This window comes from Poecilia formosa, unplaced genomic scaffold (assembly GCF_000485575.1).
Source record: "Poecilia formosa unplaced genomic scaffold, Poecilia_formosa-5.1.2 Scaffold44, whole genome shotgun sequence".
NCBI lineage: Eukaryota > Metazoa > Chordata > Actinopteri > Cyprinodontiformes > Poeciliidae > Poecilia > Poecilia formosa.
In genome coordinates, this window is record NW_006799983.1 from 2,382,013 (window position 1) to 2,397,450 (window position 15,438).

At 41.0% G+C, this 15,438-nt stretch overlaps 1 protein-coding gene across 11 annotated transcripts in view; it reads left to right on the forward strand.

The window, feature by feature from the left end:
- Positions 1–1,482: 1,482 nt before the first annotated feature.
- The window catches only part of slit2 (slit homolog 2 (Drosophila)), a 116,614-nt gene continuing 102,658 nt past the window's right edge, over positions 1,483–15,438 (forward strand). For 8 of the 11 annotated variants that reach the window (XM_007551905.2, XM_016671381.1, XM_016671379.1 and 5 more), the window contains exons 1-3: positions 1,484–2,402; positions 3,183–3,254; positions 7,847–7,918. In XM_007551905.2, the coding sequence (XP_007551967.1) occupies positions 2,188–2,402; positions 3,183–3,254; positions 7,847–7,918 (359 nt within the window). In that variant the 5' untranslated portion in view covers positions 1,484–2,187. Of the gene's footprint in view, positions 2,403–3,182; positions 3,255–7,846; positions 7,919–15,438 lie in introns of all 11 variants that reach the window. The other 3 variants (XM_007551909.2, XM_007551911.2, XM_016671383.1) reach the window with 2 other exon arrangements.

Here is a 15,438-nt window from a genome sequence, read left to right on the forward strand (position 1 = left end):
TTCATAATGAACATAAATAACAGCTTCAAAACACCAATCTCTAAGTGAACAGGGTTACTGTAATAAATCACCTTTTCAATAACATTATAATTGATAGAATCTGTATGTAGTTGCTCTTTTAACATCAATTCTTAGGACATCTGTTGCTTTTGCTTTCCCTTTGAGAGTTTTAATAACAGTCTTGAACTGTAGAATCTGTTCTATCTTTGCTTAGATTTAATAAAGTCTATTTTTTAAAGCTATAATTTTTTCAAGTTCACCTAATTTTGCTGCGCATACAAAGGATGGTTCAAAATAGAACATTTCGTAAATCTTTTTTTTGTTTTGTTTACATAGGAGAGACTAATTCTTTTATCTGAAATAACTAAACTACCCTGTGACATCCATCTGCATTATGACCATGAGTCACCCTGTTACGGTCAGCCTAATACACTGTAACAACCAACATTACTCTATGAAAGTGTCCAAAGATGGACTACAAAGACCAGTCTCTTACATGTTTGGTGTCGGCCTGATTCAGTTGGAATAAATGGTTCATTTCCAGGCCTCTAAAGGACTTGAGAACATGTTGAGAAGGTTCACATCAGCTATGTTGGAACAAGGCAACCTGCAGGACACCTTGGCCGCCACCATCCGATCCTGACAACCAACCACATCACTCTCACATGGCTGCCAAACTCTGGCCTCCACCAGCATCCTGCAACTTTTACATGACTCTTTGCTTCAGCTCGCCTGAATGAAATAATGATGTAATCTTCCAGATTCGGTACAACTTCTCTGAATGTTAAAGATGTAATTCTGTCATATTAACTAATTTGTGTTGGTCAGGGGACGAAATGAAGTTGCTGGACACTATTTGACACACCTGTTCTACCACAACCCACCCCACACCCTGTGACAACCAGCCCCATTTTGTGTAGCAACCAGTCATACATCCTAATGTCATAAATTGTGATAATTAATCCAGCACCACTTAACAGGCAGCTTCATATGTTGTGACAAACCAACCCAACACCATGTCAGTAGCCTTTGACAATGGACTACCAAGTTGGTTATCAGTGATAATTTACATTTTTTGTTACAAGTTGCATATCTACAACCCCTTTTGAGTCATGCACACATTAAGCTTAAATTAAATTAATAACTTCTTATTTAATAATGTTTCGATGGTTAACAATCACAGTAGACTGAAACGTATGTAGTCTAAATCAATGAATCGTGGACATTGACGGTTCCGGAGGTGTTGTGTTGTTTACTCCAAGTTAAATTTCAGCAACAAGCTTTTTTCTAACCAACTGAATGGTGTCAGGTGATCAGGACACTGCAGAGGGAATTAGTCTCCTTCCGAGGTCAAACTGTTGCTGTTTGACCAACAGCCTGTTTGAAACCTCCTGCTACCTTGAGGGAATACGCAGTGAGTGCGCGGGCGCGTGTGTGTATGTGAAGGAGAGAGAGAGAGGAAGAGAGAGAGAGAGAGATGCCTAAACAGACGCAGTAGCAGACGTGCCCGCTCCCGTCTGCCTGCCTTTCTCCTTCTCACACACTACAGAGAGCAGCGCTTTGACGCACCACGCATAGTTGGATTATAGTATTGCGCGCTGGTCTCTCGCCGGGTTTCTGGCACTCATTTTACTTCCAATTGACATCCCATCGGAATCAGAATATCTCCACCACTGCAGAGTTTTGAGGACGAACTTGGCGCAACCGCTGCTCTAGCGCCGGACGCGTGCTGTGAATTAATAACCAAAGACATCCTCACCTGGACTGTGCGTTAACGGGCAAAGTGTAATTGCTCGAAAGCACCTGGATCACATTAAGGATCAAGACATTTTCCTTGTTAGGAGACACTTAACACAGATCTCGCCGCCGGAGGATTCTGGCCACCGCATGCCGGGGACATGTGGAAGTTTGCGCCGCTGTAGCGCAGCCACAGACCCGGTCCATCTCTATAACTCAGTGGGATCAAACTCCTACTTCACACGCTTTACGCACTCAGAGGACCCAAATGTAAAAAGAATAACATCGTTTTTCTTTTAGAAAACCCAAACTTGGAAAGGAAGGAGCAGAGCAAACATAAAAGAAACAAGAGTGCGTTGCCTGCGGAGTTTGGTGAGCTCCTTCGGAAATTCCGAGGCTTTTCTCCGTATTCTGCGGGTCTCGTATCGGCCACCCACTTCTGCCGCAGTCATGGTGGGAGCTGTGCGCTCCGTTGGCCTTGGCCGCTCCTTGGAGACTGCGCCGAGGCTTCTGCTCCTGGGGACCGTCCTCGTCCTGGTCCTGATAAGCAGAGCAGACAGTCAGCCGTGCCCGCCTCAGTGTTCCTGCACCGGGACCACGGTGGACTGTCACGGCCAAGGTCTGCGCAGCGTGCCCAGGAACATACCCCGAAACACGGAAAGACTGTAAGTTTAAGGAACACTGGTCCCTGAGTAATTTACTTTTTTTTTTTAAAGCATTATGATTTTTTTTAATTATTATTATTAATTAACTTAAGTAGCAATAATGTAACGTGATTATCATCCTCACAGATTTGGGTTTTGTTCTAACAATGCTAATATAATGATTTCATTAAGAAAAGGATGGATAATTACGCAAATGATCCCAAAACATTACCAAAACTACTCAGCGCGCTAAGCATGAAGGACCACATCTGAAAACCGCAGGGCTTTCAATATTTCAACTGTCGAGTCAAAGTACACTTAAGATCACAAGATGTGGCGGCTGATAAACATACTTTTTTTTTCTCTAAAAACAGTCAGATTTATTGCTACATGTGTTGAATGTCAGGGTAAGTCAGATCGCGGATCTGAAGTTGGGGGTGGAGGGGCTGCCGCTGTGGTCTTGCTGGTGGTTTCGCACTGTTGCACTACCAGAGCCTCCGTCGACCACGTCGGTTTGTGTGGAGACCAGCGAGTTAATCAAAAACGGATTTGGACAAGTGGGCTTTGACTTAAACGGGCCTCGTTTTACCAGGCGGAGTCCCCTGATGAAACTTGTTTGAACAGTTTCAGTGCAGCGGCACAATATTTCTGGGGAGAGGAGGGAGGGGAGGGGGGAGGGGGCAGTTCTCTCCGAGACTCACATCCCAATTAAGATCATAGGTTTGCAACAGAAAATGTATTTATATATTTATGTTTTTATGTAATCTGTTATAACTGCTTTTCTCTTTTTTTTTAATCTAGGGATCTGAATGCAAACAACCTCACTAAAATCACCAAAGGGGATTTTGCAGGACTGAGGCATCTGAGAGTCCTGTAAGTTGATTTTGCTTAAGTGTTAATGTTTATTCTTCTCTGCACAAATGTGAATAGGTAAATTACATGTTTCTTTTACGTGTTCTGTAATGATTGCTTAGGCAAAGGCTATAGTGGGTCTGGTTGCCCTACAGTCTTATGTCAGAAGTGCTGGATAAAAGGAGATAATGTGATGTTCCCCATTTTGCAAAGACAAATTTAAACGGAATCTGTTCCAGTCAACAAAGTGGAAAGACCTAAAAATCTAGAGAAAGGAAAGAAAGAGAGAAAAAGATGGGGAAACTGGGGAAAGAACAATATAGTCACAACAACGATGAAGAAATAAAAAGAAAGGGGGGAAGAGAAAGAAACTTGTAATGAACCACTTGACATAGAAATTCGTACCAGATGTAAGTAACAACCCAAGTAATCCACACAAAAGAAAATCAACACAAAATAGTCCATGAATTGTGTTCTGGGTAATAAGTGGCATGAAACATGTTCTGGATAATAATGAAACATGAAGTGAATGCTTACTGAAATTTAATACATAGTAAAAAAAGTATTTTTTTTAATTTTTTTTTACTATGTATGTTGAAAACAAGAAGTCTTCTGTAACTATAACTAGTTACATTCAAGTTTGACCCATTCTTTCACATAAATATTAAAGGAACTGAAGTGACTCTTCTATGCACTCTGACCTTCACTCTAGCAGTTTTACATTTTTTTTGTCTGAACAAAATCTGTGTTTGAGACTATCTTGGAGAAAAAATGCTCCTTTGTTTCATCTTTAGCTTTTTATCGAGTGTCTCTGTAAATTTCTTTATTCTGCCTTCCTTCAATAATGTGAAATCACCCAGCACCAAATACAGAGAAGCAGCCCCACATCATGAGACTGATATCTGAAAACTTTAACATTTGTGTGGTGTTTTTATTGATGCTGTGCTGTGCCACTTCTTTGCCAAACACAATTTGCGGCTCCGCTAGCTTGTCCAAATGTTCTGCAGTAAACTTTAAATGAGTGGATGTGTGGAGTCTTGTGCAATGTGTGTACATATGCCTTGTTTCCATCGAGCGGTGCGGCACGGGTCGCTGTGGTTCGGTACGCTATTTTGTCTGTTTCCATTGTAAAAGTTGCTCAAAGACCCGACCCGTACCGCACCATTATTCCTGGGCCCCCTTCAGATGAAGGTCCAAAGAACAGCGGTGTGTTTAGGGTGGATCTACTGGCGTCACCCAACACAGTCCATTGATCGGGGGACAGAAAAATGTTGCGAGGCATACTTGTCGATCACGTTTGTTGTCGCTGTAGTATGATGCAAAGCAAGGCATTTTGTTTTAATCCTGCCCGCCCAGTGAGAGTCCAATTGGCGATGGAAATGCTCTCGTGAACAAGCCGGAACACAAACTATAAAATATCATGCCAAACTGCATCGGCTCGTGCCTCACCGCTCAGTGGAAATGAGGCTGTAGAGTATGCTAAGATTTAGTGACTAACTTATTGTCTTCTTTAAGCCTTTTTTAATCCCTCTGTGGTACTTGGCTCTTACAAAACAGCACTGATTATGTTTTTGACTCCTCTGTGGAAAATATTTTGAAGAGCGCCAGGCTCTTTCGAAATTTAGCTTCGATGGTGACCATGAGAGCCTTTAGAAATAGGCCAAAACCAGTGCGAAGTTTATGGATATCTTGGAAGAGTTTGCTGTTATGTAACAGGAGATGCTTCTTTTATGACACTTTACTAATAAAAAAAAATACCTTTGAATGAATCATGAGTTAAGACTTAGCCTGCTGATATTGCTTTGCACTGACAGGGGGCAGGATTGTTCACAAAATACTCAGATTTCATTTATTTCATCCATTTTATTGGTTTTCTGTATTTTTGCACCTCATTTTCTCTGTGAGTTTAGTACTTATTCCACATACATACTGATCAAATATTGACCAATTTGCTTTGATTTGGTCAATATTTTATCAGTTGTAAACCGATAAAATATCAGTGTGGATCTCTTGGGTTCTGAGACATGGTGTGAATTTCATATCTGCAACTCCAATAGAAATATATTTTCTTTGACACGTTCAGCTCTTGTTTTCGTCCCTACGTGGCTTTTCTTTCACAGCCGTAAAAGTTTCAGTTGTAATTATGAATTTTTCAGCTGCTACATGTTTTTTTTTGTTTATGTTTGGATGGCATTGTGTAGATGTCACTGCATCAATATACGCTGTGTGTGGGGTGTGTGTGTGTGTGTGTGTGGGTGTGTGTGTGTGTACATGCGTGTGTGAGCAGGTCTTTATTTGCTTGTATTTTTTTGTAAATACGTACAAAAGTGGAGGTTGAGGTTGAAGTTAAAGTGAGGAGGTGGTTGCAAAGACAGAAGTAAATGATATTCACACTCACAGCTCTGATGTGCTCTCTTTTGCTCCAAACAGTCCATTACAAGGCAGATTAAACAGTTTCCTATCCCGTCCTGCATTTTGAAGCCCTGCCGCATGCAGCACTGCATCTAGTTGTGGCGGTCGTTCCGCTGAGCACACAGACTACGCGACCAACAAAGAGCAGCTCTCTGGCACCTGTTAATGCCGTCGTGTTAATCTGCCAGTTGGAAGTGTCAGGCGGGGTTTATTTTAACCACTGGGACCCGGGGTCCATGTGCTGGAGTGATTAACACACTGGTGAGGAAATGATGGAGGGCAAGAATGGAAAGAGATAGCGGTCATTAGGTGTAACCGCGGAGAGAGGAATGCAGCTGCTGGAAGGGAAGGCTGGAGGGGAAGGAAAAGGGAAAGAGAGAGTCAAGTAAGAACAAGTTTCCAAACCTAAGATCAGACTGGGTTCAGAGTTCCCCAGCTCTGATTTGCTGCTGGGAAAGTCTGAGCGGCAACGTGAATGGTTTTGAAGCACATTGCTGGAATTCCATTGGGATTATAACCTTAATTACCAACATTTCATCTGTGTTCGCCTTATGTGCAATATTCTTATAATTATTGATTATGCGCCTTTTTAAATAACCATCATGTCCAAGATTTTACAAATGGATAAACAATCAACAGCTGAATTCTTTCACACTTTTCCTTTACACTCACAAAAGGAAACCATAAACTGTAAAACCATAAAGTACATGGTTTCACAGTTTTTCAGAAATAAAATGTATGAAAAGTGTGTCGCAATTATTTTTTTTTCACCCCCATTGAAGCATCTTTTGATGCAGTTGCAGCAGTGAGTATTTTGGGGGTGTTCCTCTACCAGATTTGCAAATCTACAACCTGAATTTTTTTGTGTATTCTTCATTCCAGAATAATTCGAGGTCAGGCAGAATGAATGGGGGAATGTCTGTGAATATCCGTTTTCAAGTATTACCAAAGCTTCTCCGTTTCAGAAGAGAAGATAATTGACTAGACTGGAGGTGTCCAACTTTAGTCCTCAGTGGTCCTGTTGTTTTTGACATGTCTCTACTAAAGCAGAGTTTCTGGGTTTGAATCCCAGCCTGTGCTTACGTGGGTTCTCTCCAGACGGAGGTGACCTGCATAGGGCATTCCCGGCCCCGTTACAACTCGAGATGGACAATCGTTCCCGAAACCCCAACCCCTACTCTGCATAGACAGATAATGGGTGGTTGGATGAGATGAAATGGAAACAACCAGAATTTTGATTCAAACTAACCTACAAATCACTCTTAAGAATGACAAGTTGCTTACAAAGTTTTAAATAGATTTGACTGGCAATGTGAGTCACCAACCAAACAGTCATAAACTTGTGTGATAAAACCACAGAAACTCAAAGCCAGATTCCAGACAAAAGTAAATCTGAGCTGGAGTGAAAACAACCACAAAGATTTGTAAAATGATATGAAAAGAGAAGTTATGACTGGAAAATTGTAATAAATAGATGCAAAATAACCACAGAGTGATGTAAAAATTGTGCAGATCTTTACGATCCGAGAGCTACACATGACCACAAATTGCATTAGCATAATTAGTGGTTGTTTTGAATCTCTCGGTGTAAAATCCTCTGATATGGTTCACGTTTATCGCCCCGTTCCTTAATCATCTTACGCTTACAGCACATTAAACGTTTGTGTCTTGTTGTTGGTCTTGGTCAGCGGTACAATCCTGCTGGAGTTTTGCTGGTGTTAGGGAATGAGTGGTCACAGCGATGTGGTTGGACAGCAAGCAAATTGGATGATGGATGAGTTTCTGTCTAACTGATGGGTTACTTTTAAAGTCGATTCTGAGGGCTTATCGACCTGTCGCTGATTGTCTTTTCTCCCTCTCTTTTGCTGCTTCAACATTCTCCGACTTTCCATCCCCTCCACGCTGCCGTCTCTTTTTTTTCGCACCAAATGCAACCGATCATTTCTTTCTCTTCTTCCATTCCCTCTCTTCTCTATTGTCAATCTCCTTCCATCTTTTTGTCAGTTTCTGCTCTGCCCTTTTTTTTCCCTCTCTCTCTCTCTTAACTCCAGGTCAATATCGCCATGCCTCTCCTTCTGTTTGGTCTCTCATGCATCCATCAGCTCTGACACCCTGTGTGTCTCTTTATCAACCCATCTCTTCCCTTTTTTTAATATCCAGTCCTCACAGTCTCACACCCCCTCTTGATGTTTCTTTCACAGGCAGTTAATGGAGAACAAAATCACCACAATTGAGAGAGGAGCGTTCCAGGACCTGAAGGAGCTGGAGAGACTGTGAGTGAAGCTGTTGTCTACTTTGACCTCACTGGTTTGTCATGTTACTGAATATTTCTGGGTCATTTTCTTTACAAACGTTGCCCTCGAAGTGGATGCACATACAAAAATAAGCTTCTGTATGTCAGCTTAAACACGGTGATAAAACGGCTAAAAAATTTGATTTTACTCTCATAATTTTGTCAAAGCATTTGAGCTGCAATCCTATGTTTTTCGCACATCAGTCTAACATTAATATTTTCACTCTGTGCTTTGATTCCACTCATTAATAGTTTGGCCCATTTAGATCACTGCTACAAATTGTGCAGAAAAATCTAAAAGGAAAAAGTTGTTTACCTGCTTTACAAAATTAGTGCCTTGATTTGAGCATCATAACCCTTACTGACCAGTATTTCAGCTGCTCTCTGTTACTCTGATTCTCAAGATCTGAGCAAAGCATTATGGGAAGGTTTTGCGATACAGCCAGACAAGGTGCTGCTGCCATCAATCCTTAGATTGTTGAGAAAACAACGTTGATTTTCCATTATACAGTTTTGCAAGTCATGGACATGGAGACATACTAAGGAGTGAAAGGTTAATAGCTGCCGATTTGCTGGGTGAACCCACAACAAGTTACATTTTACAGTGTCTGGACAGTGAAAAGAAAAATGAAACTGTGTAACAATAAATAAAAAAAGAGCTTACACGGGTTGCAGCTGAAAAAGTTACTAACGGTGGACCCACAACTACTTTCTCACAGATTTTGATATCAATAATTCGCACCCTGAGCCCATGTCTGGGATCAGAGCCACCCTTATGTAACGTCATTCACATACTTAACTGCAATGAAACACTTTATTTTTTCTTTTTTTTTGTTTTGCTCAATTTTTAATGTCCTTGTACTTATTAATTACAGATGTAGTGAGAAGCTTAACTCAGCAAAATGTGTTGAGTTTTAATACTTACTTTATTAAGTCTAACTGTTCTCTTGAGTCTCCAATCTAAACTTTTTATAAAAAAAAAAAAACATACCTGCATTCCTCTGTGCACCAAGTACTAATCAAAAGAAAGCATTTTATCGTTCTGATTGCTGTTTTGGTTAAAGTTGTGGGGATGAAGCGAATTGTCTGTTATGATTCCTTGACTCATTTTGTCTCATGCCTTTCTTTTCTCTGCACTGCTGATGCTCTTTGTCGAAAGAATGGGGAGCTTTATGGACCATTAGAGGGAATGTGCTAGTTTTTCACTTGCAGGCATTGCACGGCACTGCCTGGCAAAGCAGTTCTAGGAATTTCTGCACAGAGTAGCGGACAAGAAGGAAACATTTTAACCGCGTATGGCCTGCATTCAACAGAGAAATCTGACTGAAAATCCATGATATAAGGCGGCGGTACGAGCCGGTAAATGTCTTCTCTCATGCATCCATATGCTATAGAAGCTCAACGCACATGTTCATTTAAACAGCAACGCTACATCTTCCCAGTGACATGTTGTCATACAACATGGCTGTCCTGTCATAGTGCTGTAATGCAGTGCTTGTAGATTGGCATGTTCACAAACACAAAGATGGAGTCAGTCATCAATACCCCCCCACAGATGCCAGACAAAGGCACGTCTCTGGAGTCTGGAGTCCGGGGGTCAATTCAAAGGCCTCTGTCGTCTCGGGGGCCGGAGGGGGTGAGAGGGAACCTGCTGGGCACCGCTACCCAGAGTAGAAGACCCTAAGCTGGGCTGATGGATCCACACTGACTGCCCCCCACAGGGGTGGAAAACAGTTCCCATTCTCATCCTTTTCTGAAACTGGCTCTGGAGGGCCAGGCAGTGCGGGGCTGGGTCAGGTGTGGGCCTGTTGTCTCGGGGGGGTGGAGAGGGGAGACGAGGGTTAGACTGGGGTGGGGGGGAGAGAGGCAGACATGTCACAACACACTCATGCACACATATAAACACATGCATGTGCGTATGCATACACTCACAGAGAGGCACTCGCTTACGCAAGGCTGCTCTGTCAGTACTGGTTTTATCTTGGTTTTTGGGGGGCCCCAAAAACCCTCTAACGCTTCCGCTCGCCTGTCATTCATTCTTTAACCTCTCCTCATGTTTTTGCACCGTTGTCAACCATCTGGGTTTCTCCTTCTATTGTTCTGTTTATGTAGGAATGTCACAAATTCCTATCTCAAACCCCCGAGGTTATAAAATGGGAAAGATCAGGAGCTCCTGATCCTGACATCTTTCATTTGCATGTTAAAAGGATTAAAGCATCACCTCTGTTTGAATTTGGAGAGACTAAAGATGTTAAGAGTCCGAGTGCTCTGAAAAGAGAACGGCAATTAAAGGTAGTGAGACGATGAGGATGGCAGCTGAGAAAAAACCTTTTTAAAGTTACCTGTAATTGACAAATGTTATTAAAGAAATGTTTTAGAGTAAATGCCAGCAAATATTCAGGTTAAAAAAAAAGAGGAAATTTGGGAGCAGGAATTAGACAGTGGACAAACTTTGTGCTTGTTTTATACAAGCCTGAAAAAAACAGAATTGCAACTAGATGGTGGATTTCAGAGAAACGGCCTGGATTACTGCTAAATGATTAGCTGTAAAGTTGTTTGAATAATTACATCCTTTTCACTATGTCTGCTTTTAATGAGCAGGGAACCTTGAAATCTCCCACACAATAAGGACCATTAGGTCCAAAAGGCACACTCAGGTTACACAGACATAGTTTAATGTTAAAATTTCCTTTACACCATTTTTATTCTTTAAAGAGCTTCTAATGAGAACCCATAAAAACTGTTGGAGAGGCCAGAATTTCTTAGGCTTAATGGAGTCTAGAGTGTACACTGTAATGCCCCTTCCCCACCTATTGCTGCACAACACCATTCAGGTGTCAGAAATAACACACAGCGTTCTCTTTTCTGAAATTACAGTAGTGTTGTGTGGATAACTTCTTAAAGTAGATAATATGTGCTTACTTTTTTTTGCACATTTTGCCCATGTAGCTGTACACACACACACCAATTACAGGAAGAGCCCTACAGTGATGTTGGATTTTTTGGCTGATAGCAAAGGAATTTGCCAGTCAGGTGATAAGATGAGGTTTCAGCATATCTGTGTTTTCAGGCAAAGATTTTATCTCACCTGAACTTTAAATTAGGAGATTGTGAGATAGGATGGAGTAAGTGTTTGTCAGATAATGGATCTTTGTTCATTTTAGAAGTTACAGATGTGAACCAACAGTAAACACTCTTGGAACAGATGTAAAACCAGATCAGACAGTTAGGTTAAAGTGGTTCTGGGTGAAGTCACTGAACTATCCGCAAAAGTTTGCACGCGTCTGTCTGCGTTAAATATTCTTTACGAGCTTTAAAGCTTCAACAGCACTTTCAGGGTCATACATGATGGTTGAGGTTGTTTTTTTTTTTGTTTTTTTTCTCCCCACCCAGAATCTTGAGTTGTGCTGCTGAGCTGCTCAACTTTCATGTGTCTGCATATTTACGACTTCATTTGCATCTCCATGCTTCGGCACACCGTTGTGGCGCCCTGTATATGCCTGAGAGAGAATGAGTGTGTTTACTGTGCGGTTACTGGCCTCCCAGCATCTGTTTATGACTCTGAGGATTATCGCCACGCTGCAGTGTGACATTAACTCATTGGAGTCACTCTCACACCTCAGACCCACTGGCCACTCCGTCTTCATTCACTTTCAGCCAGACTTTGACAAGTGACAAATGAGCATGGAAGTGGCTGTTTACTGCATCTGCATGCACACGCCCAGAGAAGACAAAGATGCATTCTTTCAGGTTGAGAAACAAAGAGGCTCAGCTTGGCGCGGGCAGCGCAAAACAACGCGGAATGAAAATCCCGGAGGTATCCGGTGTTGGCTGAGCTTTGTACGTTCAAATAAACATTAAGTGACTAAAACCGAAAGCATTTCTTAAATGAATGCATCTACTTAGCTGTGAACAAGGAAAAGGAAGTGATTCATCTGAGCAAATAGTTGTTACATGTCATCTGTTGCGCAACATTTTTCCCAAAAAATATGTTGAAATACGAGTGAAATTTAAGTGCCAACATTATTTGTGGACACTTTAATTGTTATAGAAAAATAATTTTACAGATAATTTAGTGGAAGTTCACTGTTAAAAAAAACTTGTTAAAGTTCAGCCTACAGGATTAATAGCTCACATTCCTAGCTAGATTCATGCTTCTAATATAAAGTAGTTCTTCTTTATTGATCTGTTTTTGATTAAAGAAAATTCTAAAAATGCGTATATCAAAATGTTACATGACAGAGATAATCCCAGTTATGTGAACCGGACCTTTAAGAGCCATAGATGAGCAATATTTAAATTATTTGTACAATGCTTTGTTTTTTAATTTTGTCATAGTTATTAAAGGAGGTTAATATTTGTTCAGGCCAGTTTTATTGTGAAATTTTATTTCGAAAAGCTTACTTCCTGTTGAGCTTTATATTATATTAGAACAAAACACTGACGGGAGGAGGATTGCATATACACGGAGCAATACAGTTTTTGACCGAGTATGACGTGCATTTTTTGGAGCAAAAGCAAAAGGAAATGTATAGTTGATTTTTATATCATCATTTTTGTATTTGCAATTTTTTATAGATAAAGAATTTGTTGTTAAATTCACAGTTTTGCGCGCGTCATCACATTTACACCTTAGCATCGTGAGGGGTTTTGCGGATGGTTGCATTGAAAGGCAACAGATTCCCATTTCCTCTCATGACTGTTTGGAAGAGCTTAGACAGAGGTTTGTTTGAATGAACTTTAATTCTGAAATTCAGAAATGTTAAAAATACATCTCATATTTGATGTCGTATTTTTAGTGCCTAGTATTGTGGTTTTAGGTCAGGATAGAGGAAACCTATGATACGAGTGGATCCAGATTATGCAAAAACACTGAATGGTCTCATCCATGCACAAACAAATGCTTCACTTAATACAACATCTGTTTATCATTGGTTATATAAACACGCTTATAACAAAATTATCAGAAAGTAAAGCAATGGTCTGAAGGTACATTCCAGGCTTTATAAATCCAATATGTGAAGGAGGAAATGCAACATGATTTCTGCTCTCCAGCTGCTGGCAAACTAGTTGCTCACTTCTATCTTTGTGACAAAAACTTTTATTAGCTTTCTAAGCAAGTTCTAGAAATACATTGGTTGTTGCTACCCTGAGAGGTAATTAAAATTGTGCTTCATTTTACTGAAAACGGATTGAATGCGTTCCCACAAGGGAGAGTGTGAGAGATAAACTGTGAAAGGAAATTATTTGTATTTAGGGGTCGAAAAATGTATTACAACACATTACATAGAAATAACAAAAGAATTGACATAAACTGCAATAATTAATAAATGCAAAAAAAAAAAAAAAGTCCCCACTAAAAAACCTTTGGTGGAGTTACTTGATGTAAATGTATCATTTCATTCCTGTTCCATTCTGCATTGTGAGATTTTTGGTACTTTGCATTATTGAATACTCATTCAGATAAAAGGCAGCTTACTAAAGAGGAAACTATCAATAATTAAATTTAAGAATTCATGACATCAGGGAAGTTTTTCAGAGGAGGAGAAAGCAAATTTGTAAAGTTTGGTTAATCTAATATATATATTTTTTACTATATACTGCAAAAATAACAGATTGATACTTCATCAGATCAATAAACTCATCGAGCCCCCCTCCCCCGAGATTCAGCAAATAAGACAAGATTTGATTTCTGTGTTTTTACTTCATTATCTGGTTCTCCAAGTCTGACAGCACTGTGAGACTATTTTAAGAGGATGAGCTCATACCACCTTTCTGGCATCGCCACTCCAGCACACACCCTCCCAGGGGGATGTCTAGCCCACTAACGGGTTCTGATGGCCGAGCAGGAGCTGCAGAGGGGAGTGGGCCTCTCTCTCTCTGGGACCATGTGGAGCTCTTAGCTGCGAGAGCGAGCCTTAACGGAAGATTGGTGAATAATTTAGAAACATCATTTCTGCTGGCCGTTAAATATTTAAGCAGCCTCTGATGTAACTGTGGAACATGAATGTCGGTGCGTGTGCGCGAGCGTCTTTTGCACGTCTGTGCGCTCTGGGGTGGAAGACGGATGCAGAGAGGGTGATGTTATTTAAGGAGAGTCCAGCTCGGCATATTTGGAAGTAAAAAGAGGTGAAACGCAGAGGTTGGAAGAGGAAAAAGTCGATGAGAGGAGAAATGACAGATCTTCAAATTCTTGAATAGAGTCGGTGTTTTGTTGTATCAACTTGGAGAGTTTTTTTTAATATAAATACAGTGACTTACACAAGTATTTGAACTTGTTTGTATGTTTCTGATTCTTATAAATCTGAAAAGTGTGGCATGCATTTGTACCCCCCACCCCAGAATTAATTTGTAGTTACAGCTGCAGTCTTCTATGGTATGTCTCTACCAGCTTTAAATGTAATTTAAATATGAGCTGCACTTTGATTAGGCCGTTTTGACTCATGAATATGCATGCTTTGGTCTAAATAATGCCAGCGTAGCTCTTGCTGTTGGGCGACGTTGTTGTTTTCAGCCTCTAACAGGTTTTCTTTCAACTTTAACTCATTCTTGTTTTTCTCGTATTTACTCTCCTCACTTCATTTGTGTCCAGTAGCAGTCCAGAGAGCATCCGTTGCTGGCCCTGTCACGTGTTTGCGTGCAAGTGTGTGTGTGTCAGGGTTAAACTGTTTCAGCAGGCCGTCTCTCAATGTGTCACTCTGTTGCCTTACTCTGCTCTGACTCACTTTAAGACTCGGCCACACATACCAACATGAACTGGCACACAAACCTCTTCACTCCTCTCAACCGGGGTTAAATGATCGCACCCAGATTATTAAACTCGCCCGAGTTCTCTCAACTCTTCTCTCTGTGTGTGTGCGTGTGTGTGTGTATGTGATGATGAGTTGTTGTGGGTTCTTCCCCTGTGAGGGCCTTGTTTACTCAGTGGGGTCTTTTTCACACATTCGGTAGCCCGGCCAGACTGCCTGTTTGTTTTTCCCACATCGTCTCCTCTCCCTCGTCTTTGTGGAAATAACGTTCCCCATCGCCCCCTTCAGCTGAACCCCTTCCCTTCGCGTTTCTCCCCCCTCTCCTCCCTTCATCTTTCGCAGGTTTAGTGTTTGTTTGCCGGCTATGCTCAACCCATTAAATCACGGATAACTTTTTTTTCCCCTTTTTTTCAGATGTACTCTTCCATGAACACATGCATTTATGAAATAGTATCCATTAGTTTTGTATTTATTTTTTGCAAAAACCCAACCACTTGAAATTGTTTTAAGGAAACTGTTCAATCATTGCGACAGCCGTGATTTTGTTATTTCCCAGCTTGGGAAACTGCATAAATGTACAGGTAATCCCAGGATTATTCATACCTCCATCAGACTTAGGTTGGAAGTGATCTTTTTAATTATAACAATGCATTTCTTCAGAGGATCCACGGTGACACAGTTGTTGCCTTGTAGCAAAAAGAGGTTCGGTTTCCTGTCTGTTTTTTTTCTGCAAGACGTTTCGCATGTTCTT